The sequence below is a fragment of the Procambarus clarkii genome, chromosome 17 (assembly GCF_040958095.1).
Source record: "Procambarus clarkii isolate CNS0578487 chromosome 17, FALCON_Pclarkii_2.0, whole genome shotgun sequence".
NCBI classification, from domain to species: domain Eukaryota; kingdom Metazoa; phylum Arthropoda; class Malacostraca; order Decapoda; family Cambaridae; genus Procambarus; species Procambarus clarkii.
This window is the reverse complement of record NC_091166.1, coordinates 12,048,178-12,073,601: the sequence shown is the minus strand read 5'-3', so window position 1 is coordinate 12,073,601 and position 25,424 is coordinate 12,048,178. Positions and strand designations below refer to the sequence as shown.

The following is a 25,424-nucleotide window of genomic DNA, read 5'->3' as shown; positions in this document are numbered from 1 at the left end:
CAGAATGAATAATTATTATTCTACGTGATCTGCAGTGCTCGGTCAACTAATAACGCGTTTATATTCAAGCCAAGCTATCACCCACGTGTACGACATTGTGGAAGTTTGAGACTGAGACGCGATACCGGCAGGCTTCAGCATAATTTGCACCTTTCGATAAGTATATAGTTCTTTTTTGATGCATCATTAGAGATTGTATATGTCGTGGGCAGCCTGTCGTTATATCGAACGACTACAAAAAATCCAACGTTAGTACCGCACTAATTTTTATTTTATATTTCATGAATATTGAGATTTAAGTAGCCAAGTTCAATGCTACGTAATATCTCTTAAATTACAGCTCGTATGTGAGGAGTCAACGAGCTGTTACCTACATTCGTGTTATTCACCTCTAAGGGCTTCTAAGTGGAAATCCTGAGATCACGAGGACGAGGCGTGAATGATGTCATAGAAATCTTCTTAAAGCTAAGACTTTTTGTACACAATTAATTACTCCAATTTTTGCTATTTGTTCATGATTCTATCTAATTGAATACTCGTCATGTACACTGGAGATAATATGTGTTTATTTAGATGATTGCTTTCTAATGCTAATAATCTTTATAATTTCTATTGGTAATTCCTATTGATTCTTTAATATTTTGGTCACAATATTATTTATCAAACAATGAACTGGTGCACGAACCACACTAGTTCCTAGACGTATATGAAGTTCTAGCAATATCCCCCCAATGTAGGTGTTTGAGGCTCTGACTTGAGTTAATTAACCATACAGCCCATTAATTATTTAAGTGATTATGCTTTCTAATATTTGTCCATAGACACTGGTTCTTCCTTGTGTTTCTAATGATCACTTTTTATTAGTTTCCCTCTTTTCTTAAAAGTGGGTGGTCCTTCGTAATTGATTTCATTAATTTAATAATTAAATAAAATGAGTCAAGCCCAGATATCGCACATCACAGCCTGTCTGCCAATCTGCCAGCCTTTCTGCAAGTCTGCAGGACGTCCCGCCTGCCATCCTGCCTGCCAGTTAATCTGCTGTCCTACCAACATGCCTCTCATCCTTCCCGCCTGAATCATGCCTCCCAGCCTGCCTGCAATCCTGCCTCGCAGACTCCATGCCATCCTGTCAACCTGCCTGCCATTTTGCAAACCTATCAGCCTGATTGTCATTCTGCTTCACCTCCTGCATTCAGGCCATTCTGCAAGCCTGTCTTCCTTCCTGATTGCCTGCCTTCTAGATCGCTTGCCTTTATGTCTGCCTTTCTGCCTCCCTGCCTACCATCTTGCCTTCATGTCAGCCTGACTGCCTGCTTGCCTATTTTCTTGAATGTCGGGCTAGTTTACTGACTAACTTGTGTGAGGGCGTCTGCTGGTGTGGGTGGAGTTGTACAATTTATTTAGATACTTCGTAATACAGGTGCTCACTTCTTTGTTTATCCATAGTTTACTTGGGCTTGCACCATATTCTCCCATTCTTAGTGCGCTAGGTGCAGTTTGTGCAGTGGGTGAGAGGTCTAAGTGTGTATGAGTTCATCACACTGGTCTTGTATCAGTAGTGTCACTCACTGAGGCCATCCACACACACACACACACCCATGATTGTTGGTGTCATGTAGACGTCAGTAGTGAAGGTGGCGTCTCTGGTCTTGACGTATACGTCGAGGAGAGGGAATGCACAGTCGATACGAAGATCATGTGTGAACTGGAGTACTGAGGACTCGGTAAAAATTGAAAGACCCATGGATCACAACCGCATGGAATGTAAATTGGGACAAATGGAAAATTTTACTTTGCTCATGTGTATCATGTAAATGGAAATTTGAAACCAAAATGCTCCGTGATCCCAAATGTCAAAGTTATTGAGTTTTTTCAGGGTGGTTAATCCAATACTATAATACATAGTTTGAAAGTGAAGAGGCTACAGGCATTATTGTGTTGAAGACTATACATTCTCATATATAATGTACGAGAATCGGAGACCTACAAGTGAGTTTATTGCTTAATGTTAATTATCATTTCAATAGGAAATTTTCATCAGCACACTGGGATTTGAATTTTAGATTATTAAGGTCTGCCCTAATTGCACAATGAAGTTATGTAGACATACAAGTGTGAACAGATCACTACCAGTGTTTGGTTGATGTTATACTATGTAGCCAGCATTTGAGTAAGAATATATAATTATGTTGACCAAACCACACACTAGAAATTGAAGGGACGACGACGTTTCGGTCCAGCCTGGACCATTTTCAAGTACATTCACTTCCTTTCCTACCATCATCCTCTTCAGAAAAATATTCTTGTTTTTCTTCCTCCGCGCTCTACGCATCAGCGACCCTCAGGTTCTTGATTCTGAAATTTCCTTTATCTACAAATCATTCTCTCGCCTTGGTTACCCGTTTTATTTTATCAACTGTGTCTATTCTCAAGCTAAACGAAATTTCTTTCATCCTAAAACCTACTTCCAACACAATTAGCACTGCTCTGCCTTCCCTTCATTTCTGAACTTAAAACTCCTACTAATACCTTTCGTCATCTTGACATAAATCTCGCCTTTCGACAAACTAACACACTTCATAGCAATGTAGTTCACACTGCTCCTCCTGCTTCTAATACTGCTGGTGTCTACTCTATTCGCTGTTTGTCTTGTCCTCTCCAATACTTTGGTGAAACTGGCCGAACACTAAATGACAGACAAAAGGAACGCAAAAGAAGAGTTAAGTCCGCAGACACAAGCAATGCTCTCTTCTGGTTGATACCTGGTTGATGGGGTTCTGGGAGTTCTTCTACTCCCCAAGCCCGGCCCGAGGCCAGGCTTGACTTGTGAGAGTTTGGTCCACCAGGCTGTTGCTTGGAGCGGCCAGCAGGCCCACATACCCACCACAGCCCGGTTGGTCCGGCACTCCTTGGAGGAATAAATCTAGTTTCCTCTTGAAAATGTCCACGGTTGTTCCGGCAATATTTCTTATGCTTGCTGGGAGGACGTTGAACAACCGCGGACCTCTGATGTTTATACAGTGTTCTCTGATTGTGCCTATGGCACCTCTGCTCTTCACTGGTTCTATTCTACATTTTCTTCCATATCGTTCACTCCAGTAGGTTGTTATTTTACTGTGTAGATTTGGTACTTGGCCCTCCAGTATCTTCCAGGTGTATATTATTTGATATCTCTCTCGTCTTCTTTCTAGTGAGTACATTTGGAGGGCTTTGAGACGATCCCAATAATTTAGGTGCTTTATTGCGTCTATGCGTGCCGTATATGTTCTCTGTATTCCCTCTATTTCAGCAATCTCTCCTGCTCTGAAGGGGGAAGTGAGTACTGAGCAGTACTCAAGACGGGACAACACAAGTGACTTGAAGAGTACAACCATTGTGATGGGATCCCTGGATTTGAAAGTTCTCGTAATCCATCCTATCATTTTTCTGGCTGTCGCAATATTTCCTTGGTTATGCTCCTTAAACGTTAGGTCGTCAGACATTATTATTCCCAAATCCTTTACATGCTGTTTTCCTACTATGGGTACATTTGATTGTGTTTTGTACTCTGTATTATGTTTAAGGTCCTCATTTTTACCGTACCTGAGTACCTGGAATTTATCACTGTTAAACATCATGTTATTTTCTGATGCCCAGTCGAAAACTTTATTAATATCAGCTTGAAGTTTTTCAATGTCCTCAGCCGAGGTAATTTTCATACTGATTTTTGTGTCATCTGCAAAGGATGATACGAAGCTGTGACTTGTATTTTTGTCTATATCTGATACGAGAATAAGGAAAAGCAGCGGTGCAAGGACTGTACCCTGAGGTACAGAGCTTTTCACTGCACTTGGACTAGATTTTATATGGTTGACAGTTACTCGCTGAGTCCTGTTTGACAGAAAACTGAGTATCCAGCGTCCTACTTTACCGGTTATTCCCATTGACTTCATTTTGTGTGCTATCACGCCATGGTCACATTTATCGAAAGCCTTTGCGAAGTCCGTGTATATCACATCAGCATTCTGTTTCTCTTCTAATGCCTCAGTGACTTTGTCGTAGTGCTCAAGTAGCTGTGAGAGGCACGATCTTCCCGCTCGAAATCCATGTTGGCCTGGGTTGTGAAGGTCATTGGTCTCCATGAAATTGGTGACCTGACTCCTAATCACTCTCTCAAATACTTTTATGATGTGCGATGTTAGTGCAACTGGTCTATAATTTTTTGCCAATGCTTTGCTCCCTCCCTTGTGTAGAGGGGCTATGTCTGCTACTTTAAGTGCATCTGGTGTCTCCCCCGTGTCCAAGCTCTTCCTCCACACTATACTGAGTGCCTGTGCTACCGGCACTTTACCTTTCTTTATAAATATTGAATTCCATGAGTCTGGACCTGGGGCCGAGTGCATGGGCATGTTTTCAATTTCTTTTTCAAAATTTAGTGCGCTCGTGTTTATATCAGTTATATTTACAGGGGTTTGAATATCCCGTATAAAGAAATTGTCTGGATCTTCCACCTTCATGTTGTTTATTGGAGTGCTAAACATGTCCTCATACTGCTTTTTTAGGATTTCACTAATTTCTTTGTCATCCTCCGTGTATGAACCTTCACTTGTACGAATAGGTCCAATACTGGCAGTGATTTTTGCTTTTGATTTCGCATATGAGAAGAAATATTTTGGATTTTTCTTTATTTCCTGAATTGCTTTCCGTTCTAACTGCCTTTCTTCAGTTTCATATGAGTGTTTCAATTTTCGCTTGATTTCTTCAATCTCCCTATTTAAATTATTCCTTCTTTGACGGGAAATTCGTGTCTGCATAAGCAGTTCCGTTATTTTTTTCCTGCGTTTATAGTGTCGTCTGCGTTCTCTTTCTACGTTAGATCTCTTTCTGGCTTTCCTCAAAGGAACATGTTTCAGACAGACTTGATACGCTTCTGAAGTCAGTTTTTCTATTCCTTCTGTAGGACTTGTATTATTTAGAACAGTTCCCCATGGAATGTTTGTCAGTTCCCTGTTTATTATCTCCCAGTCTATCCTTTTATTATTAAAATTGAATTTACTGAATAGCCCCTCTCGCTTTATCAACGTTTTAGGTCTATTCTGAGTATTGATGGTCGTTTGCACTTCAATGAGTTTGTGATCTGAGTATGTGGTATCTGATATCGTAATGTCTCTGATAATGTCTTCATTGTTCGTAAAGACCAGATCTAGAATATTATCATTTCTCGTTGGCTCCGATATCTGCTGATTGAGTGAAAATTTTTCACAGAATCTAAGTAGTTCTCTAATCTGTGGTTGGTTAGGTCCTGATAGATTTCCTGGTATAATATTATTGTTTGCTATTTTCCACCTGAGACTAGGCAAGTTGAAGTCACCTAGGAAGATAATATCAGGTATCGGGTTCTCCAAATTATCAAGGCTATTCTCTATTTTGCTTATCTGTTCTGTGAATTCCTCAGCCGTTGCATCTGGCGGTTTGTATATTAGTATAATCACTAAATTTATTTTCTCTATTTTTAATCCCAGTACCTCTGCCACCTCATTTGTAACGTTTAGGAGCTCCAAGCATACAAGGTCTTCCCTAATATACAGACCCACTCCTCCATGTGACCTAATTTTCCTATTACACCTGTATAGGTTATATCCTGGAATCCAGATCTCACTGTCCAACCATTCCCCTGCATGGGTTTCTGTGAAAGCTCCAAATACTGCATTTGACTCCGTGAGGAGGCCATTTATGAACTGTACTTTGTTGTTTGTTCTTGTTTTCAGTCCTTGTATGTTGGCAAAAATGAATGAGGTTACTCTATTAGTGATAGTTTGAATGGGAGACTTTTTCGGCAAGTCCATTATTCGTGGACATAATGAGTTTGTTCTGGCCAGTACTGATTGTTGTAGGGCAGTTTTCTGTCGTAGTTGTAGTTCCCTTTCGGTGGGTAATTGTATCTGTAATTCTGGAATGCAAGTGGATCTGGCATCCAGTTCCATACACTCTCCATGCTGCTCCTTTTGAATTCTCTGCCGGTCTGGTATAAATTTTTTTTAGAGTTTCCTCCAAATTCATTATTCTGCTTGCCACTCTTTATGTAGCGTTCCGTGCCTTTCACGTGAAAGTGTGGGCAGCTGAGGTCATAGCATTTTCTGTCCTCCAGTGAGGTTTGGCACATGTCACGATGGAAAAACCTACATATTGATCCAAATCGACACTCACCTTTCCTAAGCATATTTAAACATTTTTTGGGATGTTGGTAACTGCATTCTAATCCTTTCTTATTACCAGCATATCTATGTCTGCATATGCCCTTTGCATAAAATTTGCATAAGTCTGCCCTTCTGTTCTGAAATGCTCTATCGGGAACCGTCGTAGTGTCTGTACCTATCGAGCTGTCAGGTACACTTTCTAGTTTACTGTCATCTACATCCTGGCCTACTGAGTCAGAGTTTACAACTTCCTGAGTTTCAGCCTCAGTTTCATCCCTGACTATAGCCTCCGCCCCTTGTATATTAGAATTGTTGTTCCTTTCCCACTCCTTCTGGATGGCTGGTAGGCTTCCAATGAATGATGTTTTCCGATCATGCGTCATGTTACCTAGAAGGTTTTTTAGGATATTCCAAGCTGGCAGGTCATTTTTACACACCCAGAGCAAGTGGCCAGCTCTCAGTGCCGTAGTGTTACTCACTCCTGTACAAGCCGAATGGAATCTAGTCTTACAGATATAACATTCAATTCCCGTTACCTTCGTCTTTAAGAAGTTGTTACAGTGGCCACAAATTTGTTTATTTACTCCCATATTGCCTTGTTTTGTTGTATATATCTATATATTTATAATATTATTTGTATATTGTATATTTGTAACAATATATATGTATATATATTTATATGTTTAATATTTATAATATTATATGTATATCGTATATTTGTAATATTATGTATGTTATTTTGTTCAAACTTTATGGCAGGTACTTAGCGTAGGGTAGCGAGGCTGGTCCCTGGTCAGTACAGGTGACCTCTTGTGGCCCAGGACCTAGATTCAGGAAGCTCTGTGTATTTCTTCGTAAGTGGGTTTGCTACGAATGTTCCTAAGTGCGCCCTAAGTAGATGCTTAGGTGCGATTCAATAAGGTATACTTAGGAAGAAAATTGTTGGTTCACCTGCGTGCCGATAGAGGTCACTACTGTGTTTCGTTTGGCCAATCAGAGAGCAGCAACATTCTTCATATTGAAGATTTAGCGTTGGCTTATCGGAGCTCTACTGCCTCCTATTTACGTCGAATTTTCTTATAAAATTAGTATATTTCGAAGTAAAACAATGTTTTTTCAACTTCTACAGCCAGCATCGACATTGTAGTAAACAAATATGTTACATTTGTTGTTTACCTACGTAATTCTAAGAGATACTGTGTAGCTGTCCTTGTTGCTCGGAAGATGCGCTGACAATTATTGTATATATTTACTGAATTTACCCAAGGGCCACTAAGTATCTAGTGACCTCGAAGAGGACAGAAAGCCGGCGGCTTGTTAAAGGGCCCGCCAATTGTCTTAATGATATTTTTAGCTGGAATTTGGCATTTACGGCTTCAGCGGGTAGGCGGTTCCATGGGTTTATAGCCCTCTTGGTGGAAAAAAACATCTGTTTTCAGTCCTACTTGAGAGAACATACTCTCCAACACTATATCTGTGATTGTCCTGTTATCAGTGACTTCATACCAAATGGCATGAGGTATTTTGAGCTCTGTAATTACTTCATACACTCAGGAATATTGGAAGATATTCTTGTGCTGCACCCAGATTTTGCCAGTGGAGGCTAATAGATCAGCATTAAGTATTTTGTTCTCTCCTAATTCCATGTATGACTGGCCATCCTGTGAGGTGAGGATGTTGGGTGAGCTTGTAGCTGGTTTTTGATCTACACTGTGTGGTCCTTTATACAGAATAGGGAAGCAGCACATTGCTGTGTATACCTAAACATGTTTAAAAATACATTGTTTGAGAGGAGTTTTGTAGAAACTGGTAAGAGTAATTATAATATAATGTTTCCATGATTCAGTGCTTACCTCTTGTGAAAATTGCTTAGAGTTGTTTAGTCAGAGTTGATTTGTTTTTTGTATTGAGGCTGGTATTTTCTAAATTGATTCCATGTACAGTATGTCTAACCATCCTGTGAGATGGGAGTATTAGATAAACTTATAGCTAGTTTTTTATCTACACTGTGTAATATTCCATATAGAATAGGGTAGCAGCACATCGCTGTGTATACCTAATCTTCTTAATAAAAAAAATCAGTAATAAAGATTTTAAATTATAGTTTGTATTATTACAAATACAGTACTGTATTATCCTTATTAAATCATGTTGACCATGGATCATTAAGATCTCATGTTGATATGTAATACAAGTCATATTTCTTTTGAACTGCTAATCCATGCTAATCATTCATTAAATTGTGCATTATGTCTCTATTTTTCACTTCCTTGGATATACTGTACAGTACAAAAAGATAGGATAAAAATAAACCAGTAATATTTCTTTCATTATATTTTTCATTTAAATAACTGCATCAATATTTTTACAGCTGACAGGATTTGTTTTCCCATACAGGTGCATTATTTGTTAAAAAAAATTTGGTTTATTGTTACACACAATGGTGCTACATAGCCTTCCCAGCTTGGTGCCTTCTTTTAATACTTACTGATTAAAAAATAAATAATAAATACATTTTATTCAGGAAAAGTACATACAGTTGATTTACAAACATAATGTTGGATTTATAGGCAGAGCTAGTACATACAATACCTAAAGCCACTAATACTCATAGCATTTCGGGCAAGGTGTGGGGAAAAAAAACACAGACTAAAACTTAATAGTAATCGGGATTAGGTATAAATTGTGTTGAAAGAAGGAATAAAAAATACAAAAAGGGGGGTTAACATAGCATAAATCAGTAATTGCACATGTTGGTGAACAGCGTTGTTTAAAAAATAGCAAGACATGGGTTGACATTTAGGAGGTAAGTTAGGTTACATGGAGTTAATTAGGCAGTACTTGGTTTAACTCTTAAACTGGTTGAGAGAGGTACAGCCTTTGACATGATTCGGGAGGTCATTCCACATTCTGGGTCCCTTGATTTGTAGAGCACTTTTAGTTTGGTTACACACAGCCAAATTGTGTAACAGAAAGAGGTCTTGGACACAAATTTGTTCCATGCTAAATGTAGAGGAATCAACTGAGTATTCCTCAAATAAAATAAGTTACCTCAGCTTATAAGGTAAATAAAATAAGCATTTCTCAAATAAATAGCTGCCTCACCTCACTGCCTTACTGCTACATAGCCTTCCCGGCATGGTGCCTTCTTTTGATAATTACTTGTTCCACATCCAAATTGTATAACAGGAAGAGGTCTTGGACCCCTACTTCCCTCTCTCTTTTTTAATAATCTATAGTCATAATTATAGCTTTAAGTATTCAATGAATAAAGCTTTTGACATTTTTACCCTTTTCCTTACCTAACATCATTTGTGCAGCATATTTTTATTTTATGTCTCACCCAGATTTAATTTCAAAATAAAACCAAACTAAATAAATTAGAAATGGGTATGTATAGCTAAGGTACACCCTTACTACTAGGTGAACAGGGGCATTTGGTGATAGTAAATGATCCCATCAGGCAGGGCTTATCACCTTCTCTCATATTTCATGTTCACCAGTGTTTATTTACTTAATAACTACTGGTATAATATCTTGCTATTATAAAACTAATTCTACTATCATCAAACACATATTTACTTCAAGTTTCAAGCAGAGAATGCATATATAACTAACACGAAGGACTCCTCTCCACTAGATTCACCAGCTATAATATTTTGGTCATGTTCCAATATCATAAATCGATCCCAGTGTTATGTAGTAGAGAAAAAATGACTTATATCCAGTTTACGTAAAGCTACGAGTGGTCGAAACCACACTTAAATCCCGGAATGAACTTACGAAGGTTTTTCCACTTAGGGTAGCTAATTGAATACGGACGTAGCCGCCACGAAGGCGCTAAGACGGAAAACGCTCTTAGCTAAGAGAAAAAACCTTCGTAAGTACCTTCCTGAATCCGGCCCCAGGTTGATGTCACCAGTTTCCAGTTACCCGATTTATAACCACTGATGCCGCCTCTTGCCACTATTCTATATTTCTAGTATTCTATATTTATAATATTCACTTCCAACTTATATGTTTTTGTGATACCCGTTCCACATCACTGTTCCACGAATCACCGTTCACTATTTTTTTTTTTTTTTTCCTAATACACGCATGTACACAAAGCCTCGTTCACTGGCTCACACACGGTCTCCCGTTTATTCTCTATTTAACACAAAGTTCTATTGTTAATGACTATTTTCAATTTTCCAGCGGGTCACTATGCACTTTGTTATGTCTGTAATCAGTAATCTTCTGTCATGTTAGAGATCCTAATCATCCTATTCATTGGTCTTCCTCTAAAATAATCTTTCCTACCTCTACACAGACGCCGTCTTGTCGAATCGGCTCTGATACACAACCTAGTCCTGACTTTGTTGCTGTTGACTCTTCCCTTTCACAGTATGTATTCAAATGGCTTACACTTTCTAACAAACGTGACCTAACATAATCCTACCCTTCCTTTTATCTTTGTTTTTCTTTCTCTTACGATCCCTTTCTTATTCCTATTATTACACCCTTTATTACACTTTACCTTCCGTAATTTTTGCCTTGCTCTTATCTTCCTCTAAAATTTCCATCTCCTCATTTCTCTCTCTTGTTTACTTAATGCCCTTGCCTCCCGCGTCTCATCACAATCGACTTGATAATGGTCCAGGACGGACCGAAACGTCGTCGTCTCTTAAATTTCTAGTGAGTGGTTTGGTAAACATTTTTCAGCCACGTTATTATGACTCATCATCTGAATATATAATTATACATGAATAAATGGATCCAGATAATATGTGCATGGAGATAGAGATGTTATACTCACCTGACAATCACTGTAACGTCAGATTACAGGCCGAAGGCACAACTTGAGGATTCCTGAGGTCCCTTTCTGCCTCTTTAACTCAAACTTCAAGACATAGTCAGTAATGATTATAAATTGTCAGGTGAAGAGCATTGTAGTTGCATAAGTATATCAAGTTAATATTAGGGAGAGAGGTAAAGTGTTCAGTCAATCCCTGTTATACCGACCCAATAACAGGGATTTAAGTATCCATATGATGCAGACGAAGGGCTGCTCGCTGCTCCAAGCCGTTCTCCCATACGTTTCTAACGTACTAAACTGATGTACTAAATTACCTGAAATTACCCAACACGAGGACCCACTAACAGAAAACAGAGTACGAACATTTTGCGAGCCGCTACGATTTATAGTGCTTCAGTTTTTGGCCTAAGTAACTCTATGTCAAATTCCGATATAATTTTGGAGCAGCAAGCAACCCATTCCTTAACATTTTCTATGTTTACACATTTACCAGTGGTCATACTTATTAATAATTATCTTGATAACATAATTCTTTATAGTTTGATGATAAATTTAATGTGCACATAATTGTGATTATTGTGCAGCATTAAATTGTGTCAAATGTGGAAAGATTAGACTGTTTTAAATTTCAAATAATACAAATCATGTTTGTCACTATTCAATTGTTGACTTTATTTTATTAACTAGGCTATCGTTCGGGTGTTAAAATATCCAAATTCAAGATATTGTATGTTACGAACCCGGATCCAGCATCCGAGCCTGGAGCTGTGACAACCAAGCCATCTGTGGGTCAGCTCCCGAAACCCCCGCCAAACGGACGACGACACCTGGTGAGGACAGCGTGTACTGGCCTCGAGGACCAGTTTCCAGTCTGGTTCAGCGCTCAACACCGCCGCCACTGACCTCTGGTGAGGTGGTGCTCCGACGACAGCGCCATCTATGGACTGGATACGTCAGGTGTTTGTGCCCGAGCCCGTAAGTGTGGTGTTTTAGTGTCCCTGTTATTGATGACGTGTCTGCTTACAGAGCCGACCTGGGACCACTGTGATGGAAGTGGAGTCAGTCTACCCGAGGCAGCCAGTCTCCATACTGTGAAGTTTGCTGCAGCTGTTGTGACGTCGTCCCCCCGGAAGAACACTGTGGTGTGTTAGCCTGCCAGTGGAGTGGCAGTGAAAGGATTTACCCGGGACCGACTGTTGGAGACGATAATCCACTGGGGTATTGAGGACAGGAGGGTGATTGGTGATATCACACGAGACTCCTGTCTAGGGCGTACCCCTTTTATCGTTCGTGGAGTGGCCGTACCAGCCTTGGTGGCTCAGTACCTGCCAGCAGACCTGCTGGACGTGTGGTTGACGGCCTCCACGAAGGTGCCCCCAGTGGACCTGTGTATTGGCTGACCTGTGGCCAGGGTAGGCTCAGCATTCTCAGAAGACACGTCTTGAGGCCACGAAGAAAGCACCGCGGACTCAGCACCTAGCTTCTTGATCAAGAGTCTTCAGCAGAAGACTAGATTGTGCATGATCCCCTTGTAAAGTGTTAATACCCCTCCCCCTTGTGTACTCTTTTATTCTATATATTTAATCGGTGATGGTGAACATTATAATATTAAGTTCTTAACTTTCTTTCCCTACTCCCTTTTAAGTTACTTGCGTCACGGATCTCATCCCTTGATAGCCACTACTGGCTTGGGAACGGATACATATATCTTCCTCTAACAACATCAGAGTGAGAACCCCGTTGCGTCCCGAGCCGGCCGTAACATAATTGGCATCCCCAGCGGGATCCGTCCCCTTGTTAAGTATGTTTGACAGGGGTGGTGAAGTGGCGTAATCCCTGTATATAATTCCCCCTGTGTGACGATTGTGACGTTATACGTCCTGTGCAGTGCTCAGAGTGACTAAGTGCAATATTGACTAGTGCGGTGCTCAGTGATTCAGTGCAATATTGTAGAGCGAAGTGTTCGCTTGGATTCAGTGCAATATTGGGTAGTGCGGTGCCCGAAGTGATTACGTGCAATATTGGCAAGTGCAGTGTTTGGTGCGATAAAGTGCAATATTGGCGTAGAACAGTGCTCGGTGTGTTAAGTGCTAACGTGTAAGCAGTGTGTTAAGTGCTAAGTGTTCCATCTGTGACAATGGCAGACAAAGCTACCATCGATGATCTGGACGAGGTTCAGGCTTTTCTGAACAGAGAAGATTGTCTTGCCAGATTAAAATATCTGAGTAAACCAGAGCTTGTACTAGTGAGCGCCTACCTGGAGATCAAGATCCGTGCCAGTGATTCCCGTGTGGAGATCTTGTCCAAGGTACACCGGCACCTGAAGGCAGAAGAGAAACAGGAAGGCGAGACTCCTAGTACAAAGGAAAGTGCAGACATAGCTTCCACGGAAAAGGAAGATAAGGGCAGTGACGTTGACAGTGATGCAGGTGAGCTTAATATCAGCTTCCTAACAGTCAAGATGCGTGCCCTAGAAATAAATCGTGAAATAGAATGGAAGAAATTAGAGATGGAACGAGACTTAAAAGAAAAGGAATTGGCGATGAGGCGTTTAGAATTAGAAAGAAAAGAAGAACGAGAAAGAGAAGAGAAACGAGAAAAAGAAGAGCGAGAAAGAGAAGAGAAACGAGAAAAAGAAGAGCGAGAAAGAGAAGAGAAACGAGAAAAAGAAGAGCGAGAAAGAGAAGAGAGACGAGAGAGGGAAGAACGAGAAAGAGAGAGAGAAGAACGAGACAGGCAAGAACGACAGGACAGAGAGGAAAAGGAGAGACAACATGAACTAGAAGTATTGCGGTTAGGTGGGCGGAGGCAAATGACGGACACCACTGGTTTCGATCCGGTAAGAAACATCAAAATGGTCCCCAAATTCCATGAGAAGGAAGTGTCAAAGTTCTTTGCAGCCTTCGAGAAAGTCGCTGCCTCTTTGGAGTGGCCAAGGGAGAATTGGGCCATCATGATACAGTCAGTCCTGACTGGGAAGGCCCAAATCGCCTACTCTACGTTATCCCTTGACGACTCCAGCGATTATGACAAGGTGAAGAAGGTTGTGCTCATGGCGTACCAATTGGTACCTGAGGCGTATAGGCAAAAGTTCAGAAACCTGAAGAAGACCTCAGAGCACACTTTTACCGAATTCGCCACGATCAAGGAGCGACTTTTTCAAGAATGGTGTGCCTCTCGGAAGGTGGAGACCAGGGAAGACCTCGAACAGCTGATTCTGCTCGAGGACTTCAAGGATTGTTTGTCTGGAGACCTCAAGACGTACTTAGAGGAACAGCAGGTGGAGACCTTGAGTGCAGCAGCCACCATGGCTGAAGAGTATATCCTGACTCATAGGCCGTCTGCTAAGTACGTCCCGAGGAATTACCAGCGCCGGTTTGACAGACCTCAGGACGATGAAGAGACTCCCGTCCCACGAAGCGCTAAGAAGACGCCCCCAAGTAGCCCCCGAAGAACAAGTCCTAGTAGTCCGAAACACCGTAGTCCAAGGAGGAATATGGTGTGCTGGACTTGTGGGCAGAAAGGGCACGTAGCTGCTAGGTGCCGAGGCAGAAGAGGTGGCAGCGCACGTAGGGAGGTGATGTTGATGAGCTGTGGAACATCACCAGCAGGAAGCCAGTCGACGACGACGCAGGAAGAACCCAGATTGTTTTCCCCTCACACTTCAGGCGGGTATGTATCGAGCGATCATACTGGTAGATCTGTAGTAGTGCTCAGAGATAGTGGAGCAGCCCAGTCCCTGATCGTGAAGAGCTCGGTACCCGAGGGAGTAAGTGTGGACGGGAGACAAGAGGTTGTCCTGGTTGGGTTTCCAAGGACGCAGTACATCGCCCCCTTAGTGCCAGTACATCTCGACTCGCCTTATTTCAGCGGCACATGTGCGTTGGCAGTAGTCGATACCCTCCCTGTGGCTGGGATTGACGTGGTACTAGCCAACGACTTGGTGACCGATTGGAGCACCAATCATCCCAAGGTTGCGGACGAGTCTACCGGAACAGCACGGTCTGAGGTAACAGGCAATGGTAATGTCCAGGTAAAGACAGACCCGGATTTGAACATGTCTAATTTGTCCTCTCCCCCGCAGATCGACAGTTATCTAGCAGTGTCTCTTGATTCTTCTCTCGACAAGGAACATGAGGTTACGATGGCAGAAGTACCTGAGCTAGAAGAGAGGCCTTGTGTGCAGACACCCACGGATACCAACGAGTCTGGAGCGAAGGCTGAGGTGTGCTTGCGGTATGGCAAGTTGCAGCGTGTAGTGGACCAGCCAGAGATTCCCCAGACGTCAGAGGTATGTGAGGTGTGTTCAAAAGGTCTAGTGCCCTCTTTGGTCCAAGCCAGGCTAGTGGATGGTGCCGGCTATGGACATGACAAGCTCAGGAAACTTATCCCTCGACTTACCAAATGTTTCCTATCGGTATTTTGTTTGATTCTCGTATGTGTTCTCGTTTGTGCTCTCAGTGAGGACCGGTGGACGACCCGACGAATGATGGCTCCCATGAACATCGTGAAGAGGTCCCAGGGATTGGAGATTTGTACTGCAGGTGTTGCAGTTGACGAAGGGACCTGGAAGGTGATGGTTAATACAGGAGGTACGACATGTGATAATATGAGTGACTGTTTCCGACAGGTGGACACCCCCCGCGTGATTGCTGAGCCTCAACACAGCGTTATGCGGAACGTTGGTCGACCTGACGGTGGCAGAGCGAATGCCATCTGCGACGTACGAACAGCCCCGTTGGGACTAGGTGTGGACCTAGTAGAGTATGCTGTAAGTACTGTTTTACCCGCTGTCGCTATCACTCTGAATTATCAGACCCCTGTATTCCAGGTTCCCGTCTCCCTGAAGGACCATCGGACCGGCACCAGAAATGCCGTCTGTGGTCAGCCATCATCGGTGCCATGACATAAGGAAGTGTCGAGTCACCCGAGATCGTGTCGAAACCAATCCGTACTCGAGAGATGTGAGATGACGCCCCTGCTTGACATCGCAGTGGAGACGTGGAAGGTTATGCCAGACAGGACATCGCCTTCAATCTTCAAGTTCCCATTGTGCCGGAATTGCCCAGTAGGACAGTTTTGTGGACGAGACAGCCTCGCCATTCCAGATTATAAAGCATGTGTGTTCATTTGGAACAGTGTCGCCGTACTAATTTGGTTTGTGTTTCTTTTTATAGAACCCCAAACCAAATTCCTTTTGGTGGGGAGGTGTTACGAACCCGGATCCAGCATCCGAGCCTGGAGCTGTGACAACCACGCCATCTGTGGGTCAGCTCCCGAAACCCCCGCCAAACGGACGACGACACCTGGTGAGGACAGCGTGTACTGGCCTCGAGGACCAGTTTCCAGTCTGGTTCAGCGCTCAACACCGCCGCCACTGACCTCTGGTGAGGTGGTGCTCCGACGACAGCGCCATCTATGGACTGGATACGTCAGGTGTTTGTGCCCGAGCCCGTAAGTGTGGTGTTTTAGTGTCCCTGTTATTGATGACGTGTCTGCTTACAGAGCCGACCTGGGACCACTGTGATGGAAGTGGAGTCAGTCTACCCGAGGCAGCCAGTCTCCATACTGTGAAGTTTGCTGCAGCTGTTGTGACGTCGTCCCCCCGGAAGAACACTGTGGTGTGTTAGCCTGCCAGTGGAGTGGCAGTGAAAGGATTTACCCGGGACCGACTGTTGGAGACGATAATCCACTGGGGTATTGAGGACAGGAGGGTGATTGGTGATATCACACGAGACTCCTGTCTAGGGCGTACCCCTTTTATCGTTCGTGGAGTGGCCTGTACCAGCCTTGGTGGCTCAGTACCTGCCAGCAGACCTGCTGGACGTGTGGTTGACGGCCTCCACGACGGTGCCCCCAGTGGACCTGTGTTTTGGCTGACCTGTGGCCAGGGTAGGCTCGGCATTCTCAGAAGACACGTCTTGAGGCCACGAAGAAAGCACCGCGGACTCAGCACCTAGCTTCTTGATCAAGAGTCTTCAGCAGAAGACTAGATTGTGCATGATCCCCTTGTAAAGTGTTAATACCCCTCCCCCTTGTGTACTCTTTTATTCTATATATTTAATCGGTGATGGTGAACATTATAATATTAAGTTCTTAACTTTCTTTCCCTACTCCCTTTTAAGTTACTTGCGTCACGGATCTCATCCCTTGATAGCCACTACTGGCTTGGGAACGGATACATATATCTTCCTCTAACAACATCAGAGTGAGAACCCCGTTGCGTCCCGAGCCGGCCGTAACATTGTATTGTGTTAATATTATTTAATGGTAAAGCTTACTCTACCTGTTATTTCTCCCTACCATGTGGAAAAATCTTTCCCTCATTAGAAACTTATAGAAAGAGTTTGCAAGATTTTTGTCACTTATGCAGTTTCTCAAATTTTTATTGACAATAAAAATTTTATTACATTATATACAACAGTGGACATATTTTTATCTTAAATTGTAACCCACTTATTGAATACTTGACCCTAAAACAATTGTTTAACTTAAAGATAAAAAGGGTAATTAATTGTTGGAGTAGTTGCCCAGTAGTACATGTTCTATATCTACTACATCAATAGACAAACTGACTTTTAACTCTGGGAGGCAGTAAAGTTGCTAGCTTTCTCACTCCGTGTAGCCAAGTTTACTTTAACAGACACGTGTAGCTAAAATAACAGGTAACATAGCATGTATTATATATACCTAATAACAATGAAACATCTCCAGGTATGTAGTATATTGCCACCCACGAAAAACCCGTTACAAAGTATAATATTTCTTAAATCAGTGGTATACATCCGTCCCTTTAAACCACAGCTGGAAATGTAGCAGAATTGCACCTTCAGCTCGTGTATAAAATTTCATGACAACTCTGTCGACCATTAAATTTAAGCTATATGGACATAGGGCACCTCTGTTCAATTACTTTATAACTCTTAAGGTATGGTAACTATGCTTACAAACTGCTTATGATCTATTACACTAGTGTCTGTGAATCACAAGAAAAAACTACAACCTAATGCATGATGCATATCAAGACATTAGCCTAGTTTCTTGATATGTAATTACATATACATATAACAGGATTTGTATGTTATTCCAAATTAGGTATTAACATTTCAAAATGCTGCCAGCACAAATAAGAATTAACTAATACATTCAATTCCCCATGTAAACTTAACGCATTACATGCCTACTGGTTACTTTACATATGCTGACTGTTTACTTAATTAAGCATAAACCTTCATTTGCATACTTAACATGCCACATGTGCTTTTGTAAGTAATCTGTTCTCATCTGGTGTGCAATTTCACCTACGTTAATGAACTTTTGTTATTTTAAATTATGAAGAACAGCCTTGTTCATAACATGATAACACATACCTTGACGAGTTGGATAAGTTGAGGACAGAGTAGATGGAAACAGGTAGGCAGTTGTCAGGTCAGCAGGTGATGGGTCAGCAGATGATGGATCAGCAGGTGATGAGTCACCAGATGATGGATCAGGCGATGAGTCACCAGATGCTGTATCAGCAGGTACCATGTCAGCAGGCAGGGTGCCAGCAGATAACGTTTCAACCGGTAGGATATCAGCAAGCACCGTGCCAACAGGCAGAGTGTTAGTAGGAATCATGTCAACTAACCCTATGTCAACAGTCACCATGCCATCAGGCACGATATTAACAAGCCCGATGTCAGCAGGGGCCTGGAGAGGCAGGGAGTCAGCAGGTGCCGGGAGAGGCAGAGTATCAGCAGGGGCCTGGAGAGGCAGGGTGTCAGCAGGTACCGGGAGAGGCAGGGAGTCAGCAGGGGCCGGGAGAGGCAGGGTGTCAGTAGGGGCCTGGAGAGGCAGAGTATCAGCAGGGGCCGGGAGAGGCAGGGAGTCATCAGGTGCCGGGAGAGGCAAGGAGTCAGCAGGGGCCGGGAGAGGCAGGGTGTGAACAAGAGACACCGTAGCAGCCATCACAATAAACAGCCGCAACACAGCAGAAGTCGTCACCAAACTCTGCCTCTTCCTCGCCCTGTTAATCCTGACTTTCTTGTTGTATTGTTTCCTGTGGCCATTGTGGTGGTGTTGACTCATCTTTGGCTCTGACCACAACTGCTGCTGCTGTAGAGTACTTATGGATGTGCAGCTTCTTCCTGTGATGCTGCTGCTGTTCTCAGGCACTGCTCTGTCGCCTGGTCTTGCTACAGCTGCTGTACTCATCAGATACTGCTGTTGCTCTTAACAATGTTTTCTCTGTAAAAGAAAAAGAGATAAATATTGCAATTAAAATCCAATTTGTATATCAATTCAAAATGCATAACGTATTGCAATGCAATAAGTTATGCATTTTATTAAAGTCTTTATTTCTGGGATAATTTGAACCTTTCTTTGAATCAAGTTCCTCTTTGTACCATGACCATCCATAAATAGTACAGTTTTGCTGAAAAGTACAGTTTTGTATCATGATCATCCAAACCTGCCTGGCGAGTACATCCATGCATCATGGCCATCCAAACCTGCCTGGCGAGTACATCTTTGTGTCGTGACCATCCAAACCTGCCTGGCGAGTACATCTTTGCATCATGGCCATCCAAACCTGCCTGGCAAGTACATCTTTGCATCATGGCCATCCAAACCTGCCTGGCGAGTACATCCTTGCATCATGGCCATCCAAACCTGCCTGGCGAGTACATCTTTGCATCATGGCCATCCAAACCAGCCTGGCGAGTACATCCTTGTATCATGGCCATCCAAACCAGCCTGGCTAGTACATCTTTGCCTCATGGCCATTCAAACCTGCCTGGCGAGTACATCTTTGTGCCGTAACCATCCAAACCTGCCTGGCGAGTACATCCTTGTATCATGGCCATCCAAACCTGCCTGGGGAGTACATCCTTGCATCATGGCCATCCAAACCTGCCTGGCGAGCACATCCTTGCATCATGGCCATCCAAACCTGCCTGGCGAGTACATCCTTGCATCATGGCCATCCAAACCTGCCTGGCGAGTACATCCTTGGATCAAGACCATCCAAACCTGCCTGGCGAGTACATCTTTGCATCATGGCCATCCAAACCTGCCTAGCGAGTACATCCTTGCATCATGACCATCCAAACCTGCCGGCGAGTACATCCTTGCATCATGGCCATCCAAACCTGCCTAGCGAGTACATCCTTGCATCATGACCATCCAAACCTGCCTGGCGAGTACATCTTTGCATCATGACCATCCAAACCAGCCTGGCGAGTACATCCTTGCATCATGGCCATCCAAACCTGCCTAGCGAGTACATCCTTGCATCATGACCATCCAAACCTGCCTGGCGAGTACATCCTTGCATCATGACCATCCAAACCAGCCTGGCGAGTACATCCTTGCATCATGACCATCCAAACCTGCCTGGCGAGTACATCCTTGCATCATGACCATCCAAACCTGCCTGGCGAGTACATCCTTGCATCATGACCATCCAAACCTGCCTGGCGAGTACATCCTTGCATCATGACCATCCAAACCTCCCTGGCGAGTACATCCTTGCATCATGACCATCCAAACCTGCCTGGCGAGTACATCCTTGCATCATGACCATCCAAACCTGCCTGGCGAGTACATCCTTGCATCATGACCATCCAAACCTGCCTGGCGAGTACATCCTTGCATCATGACCATCCAAACCTGCCTGGCGAGTACATCCTTGCATCATGACCATCCAAACCTGCCTGGCGAGTACATCCTTGCATCATGACCATCCAAACCTGCCTGGCCACTATGTTGTATCCAGATTTTTTTTTAATCAGTTAGTCTCTCTTCCATATTGGTCTCCGAATGCATGATAAAACTGATGAGCTAGCCAAAGCGTTTGCTCATAAAGAAGGAATTGATTACCATCTTGGACTGCCTTTGAGCAGCCGGAGGGCAGTAATATTCCGAGAACATAAAACATTCTCGTCGACTTGAGGCAAAGTGAAGTTCACACCAGTTGCTCCATCTATCATCATTCTACTATGCAGGAAGAACCGCACGTCTATGGGTCATCTAATAAGGTAAGAAGACTTCTAGATGTTACCACTGATAGGCTTAGCTAGGCTACAAGTACCTCTGGGAGTTTGAAACATCTGCAGATGTAGATTTAACTAAATGTAAACTCTGTCAGCAGAACTACTCGCATACATTGCGATATTATATAATGGAATGTGAAAAAATCGCGGAATTCAGAGATAACACCTTCAACGGAGTCCAAGAAATGTGTAAGTACTTCATTCATAATGATGTACTGCCAGGAATCTTAGCGAAGTATCCAAAATTTGTTTACTGTAGGGAAAGCATGCCCATGACTGTAAAGCTGCCGCCCAGTTGGATGGGTGTAGAGCAAGACTAGTAATTGTGTGACTCACCATAGATGTAGAGTGCCTTGTATAGTGACTGTTGTGAGTCTCTTGTTGAATCATTTGTGACATAAGAAGAGTATCGATATGTTTATGTATTTGTGTAAATGACTGTATATGTATGTACATGTGTATGTAACATTAACAATTGTTTAACTAACTTCAACAAATTGTCAGTTATTATATATATATATATATATATATATATATATATATATATATATATATATATATATAATATATATATATATATATATATAATATATATATATATATATATATATATATATATATATATATATATATATATATATATATATATATATATATATAATATATATATATATATAATATATATATATATATATAATATATATATATATATATATATATATATATATATATATATAATATATATATATATATATATATATATATATATATATAATATATATATATATATATATATATATATAATATATATATATATATATATATATATATATAATATATATATATATATATATATATATATATATATAATATATATATATATATATATATATATATATATATATAATATATATATATATATATATATATATATATAATATATATATATATATATATATATAATATATATATATATATATATATATATATATATATTATATATATATATATATATATATATATATTTATATATATATATATATATATATATATATATATATATATAAATATATACAAGAAGGTACTATGGGGGTTAATAGAGAACATAGAGTATAAGTTGAAATTACATTCATGTAAAGTCACCAGCATGCATAGCGTTTCGGGCAAGTCCTTAAACTAACAGACAATTTTTAGAGAATTAACAATATAAATTGACAAATAATGTTTGAAGGTACTTTACAGCTTTACTTTACAAGTACAGATGATTTTAAGTAGAATAATTACAGTAAAATTGAGAGAAAAAAGTTACAAGTACATTGTAAGAATTTTTGACACAAAAGCAGATTAGAATAATACACAATACTAACAATACACAATAATGAACAAGGATTATTAGGTACAATTAGGAAAACATCTCAGGGTTATACATTGGTTCACTGAAGCACAATATGAGGATCATTACAAGAAATAATGCAGTAGAATATGTACTCAATACAACAACCCTGATATCAGATGATCTAAGATTACAATAGTAAAGAATATGGCTTAGGTACAAAGAATGTGGGATTGGGTAGCACTAAAAACAGTGTGAAGATAAAGCTCTAGGTAGAAGACTATGAAGATGAAATTAGGTACTTTTTGGTTTTATTTTTGAATAAGGCAAATGTTGGACAGCTTTTCAATTCATTAAGGAGTGAGTGCCAAAGACTAGGTCCCTTTATTTGCATAGAGTGTTTACACAGATTAGGTTTGACTCTGGGGATATCAAAGAGATATTTATGTCTGGTGTGGTGATTATGTGTTTTATTACATCAGTCCAGGAAGGGTTTTAGAACAGGGTTTGCACATTAAAAAAAGGGTTTTATAAATGTAATTGACACAAGAGAATGTATGGAGTGAATTTATGTTTAGCATGTTTAGGGATTTGAACAGGGGAACTGTGTGTTGTCTGAAAGCAGAGTTTGTTATTATTCTTATAGCAGATTTCTGCTGGGTGGTGATGGGCTTGAGATAGTTTGCAGAGGTTGAACCCCAAGCATAGGTACCATAAGTAAGATAGGGATAAATAAGTGCATAATAGAGTGAGAGGAGAGCAGAGTAGGGTACATAATATCTGATCTTAGAGAGTATAGCAACTGTTTTAGAAACCTTTTTAGTTATGTGTTGTATGTGGGTGCTGAAGATGAGTCTCTTGTCTAGGTATAGGCCAAGGAACTTTCCATTATTTATATTGCTAATGTTTACATTATCTATCTGAAGCTGAATTGCATTTGTTGATTTATTTCCAAATAAGATGTAGTAGGTCTTTCCTATGTTTAGTGTGAGTTTGTTGGTTGACATCCATATGTGGCCTTTTTTTAATTCATTGTTTACAACATTATTTAATATGAGTTGGTTTGGGGTCAGAGTAGATGAGAGTAGCATCATCAACAAACAAATTAGGTTTTAGTATGTTAGAGACATTAGGCAGGTCATTGATGTATATAAGAAACAGGAGGGATCCTAGGATGGTGCCTTGTGGCACACATACTGTAGGTGGTAGGATAGGTTACATCATTGATGGCTACATATTGGTGTCTGTCACTAATGTAACAAACTAGGTTTGCTGTAAGAATTATCCAGAAGGTTCCAGAAGTCTCGTGTAGGGACTTGACCTCAATACTGCGCATTCCTCTGGGGATTAGCATGTCTGAGTCACAAAATGGCTGGCGTCTTTGTTCATAGTTTCATATAATGAACCATTCTATAGTATTCACTTATTTAGAGAAATTAGCCTTTATTCATTTTGCATTCAAATTGTATTGTATAATATTCCTGGTTATAGTAACAAGAGTATTCTAATTATTTTTAGACTTGAGTTAAGTCACCATCAGTGACGTCACGAGCCAGGACTAGGCAGTAGCGCGGAAGTGACCTCAGCGACCTGGCGGTCACAGGTCAGAGTTTCCATATTCAGTAATTTCTCAAAGATCAAATAGCCATTTTGGGGTCGGGAATAGCTCTCCCTTAAGATGCTTGTGTAATTTAACTTCAGTTAAAATAATTCAACCAATCTGGATCATTCAGTGCAAACAGAGGTTAGTTGTTAAACTTAAGCCTTGCTAGTAACTTGGTAAAACTTAGTCTATGCGGAAGGATACACTGCTCTGGTCTGGGTAGGACTAGCCGAGCAGGGGACAGTGTGGTTTGAGAAACAACTCGGGCAGGTGGCCTTTCCATCTTTGGCCTCCAGACCAGCAGTCCACCGCTGGTCGTCTATAGAAGGTAAAAGTTTGCTCAGAGGGTATAGTTAGGGAATAGTCAATTCATTGCCAGTCAGGGAGTGTTCGAGTCAGGGATTACCATTTCTTAGATTTTGTTTTTAGTTTTGAATAAATTAATTAGCTATTAATTTGCATTTTCCTTATTTTCCATGTGTGTGTCATATTTATGTGAATTTGTCCTTGTCACGTGGTCCCCACGAGGCCGAGTTGAATTGGGCGCCGATTCTAACATCGAATCAGGATTATCATTCCCGGATTTGTAATTAATTCCACACTTAAGATCCAAGGGTATATGTTACTAGTGGGGATCAAGCCCCAAGGTTATTGATTGGCATGATCGATCCAGGCCTCGATCATTGCTCAGTGTTGCAAGGTCTGGTGGTGGCAGTGTAAAGGCGACCCTAGGGTTTGCTAGAAGCCTGTTTCACGTCATACGGGTGTAGAATCTCAAGTCGGTAAATCGTCTTGAGACCACGTGGCGTGGGGTCGGCTCAAGTGAAAGTTTTGGGGTCCCTTGGTAGAGAACAAAAGTAAGGATACGGGCAGAGGGAGAGAAAAAAGGGTAAAGATCATTCGAGAACCCCCTTCCCCCCGTGTTACAATGGTGCACAGCGGTGGTTTCAACAATTTTGTTTGAAATTGTTGAAAGGCTCACGCGTCTAGCCATTCGGACACGTGCGTAGATGCTAGGGAGGACAGCCGCGGGCCAGGATTAGCAGTGAGCCTCACAACAGTGCGTTTGAGTGGGGATTGGCGAATCTTGGGGTCATGCGGGCTGATATGATTAAGGTTTAGTTAGTAAGATTAGGCTGTTAAGATTTATTGAATAGGAGACCACTCCGAGTTGATTGGACTGGGTACCATACTCGACCCATTGCAATTGATTCAGAGGTGTTGGGAGCCACCATACCCTCAACAGCAGTTCCTTGTGGGCTGTCTGGGCGGATTTATCTGTAGGACGCCAGGAGATAGTCCGAGGGCGTTGTTAGACGACCCAAAACGCTGGGAAAAACGTAAATCCGTGAAGGGCGTTGCGGCCTCCGAGGGACGGACTAGTAAACTACCTAGCAGCGATTCAACAACTAAGTGATCGCACACTTAGTGGAGATTGAGTCGTCTCTAGTCTTAATTGTTGCTGAAAGCTGCGTGTCGC

General features: G+C 41.6%; 1 protein-coding gene across 1 annotated transcript in view; it reads right to left on the bottom strand.

Annotated features, from left to right (window-relative positions):
- LOC123753567 (uncharacterized) overlaps window positions 1-19,196 on the bottom strand; it is a 111,070-nt gene extending 91,874 nt beyond the window's left edge. The window contains exon 1 of the mRNA XM_069326049.1: window positions 18,345-19,196. Coding sequence (XP_069182150.1) covers window positions 18,345-19,170 — 826 coding nt within the window. The 5' untranslated portion in view covers window positions 19,171-19,196. The remainder of the gene's footprint in view (window positions 1-18,344) is intronic.
- Window positions 19,197-25,424: the final 6,228 nt, after the last annotated feature.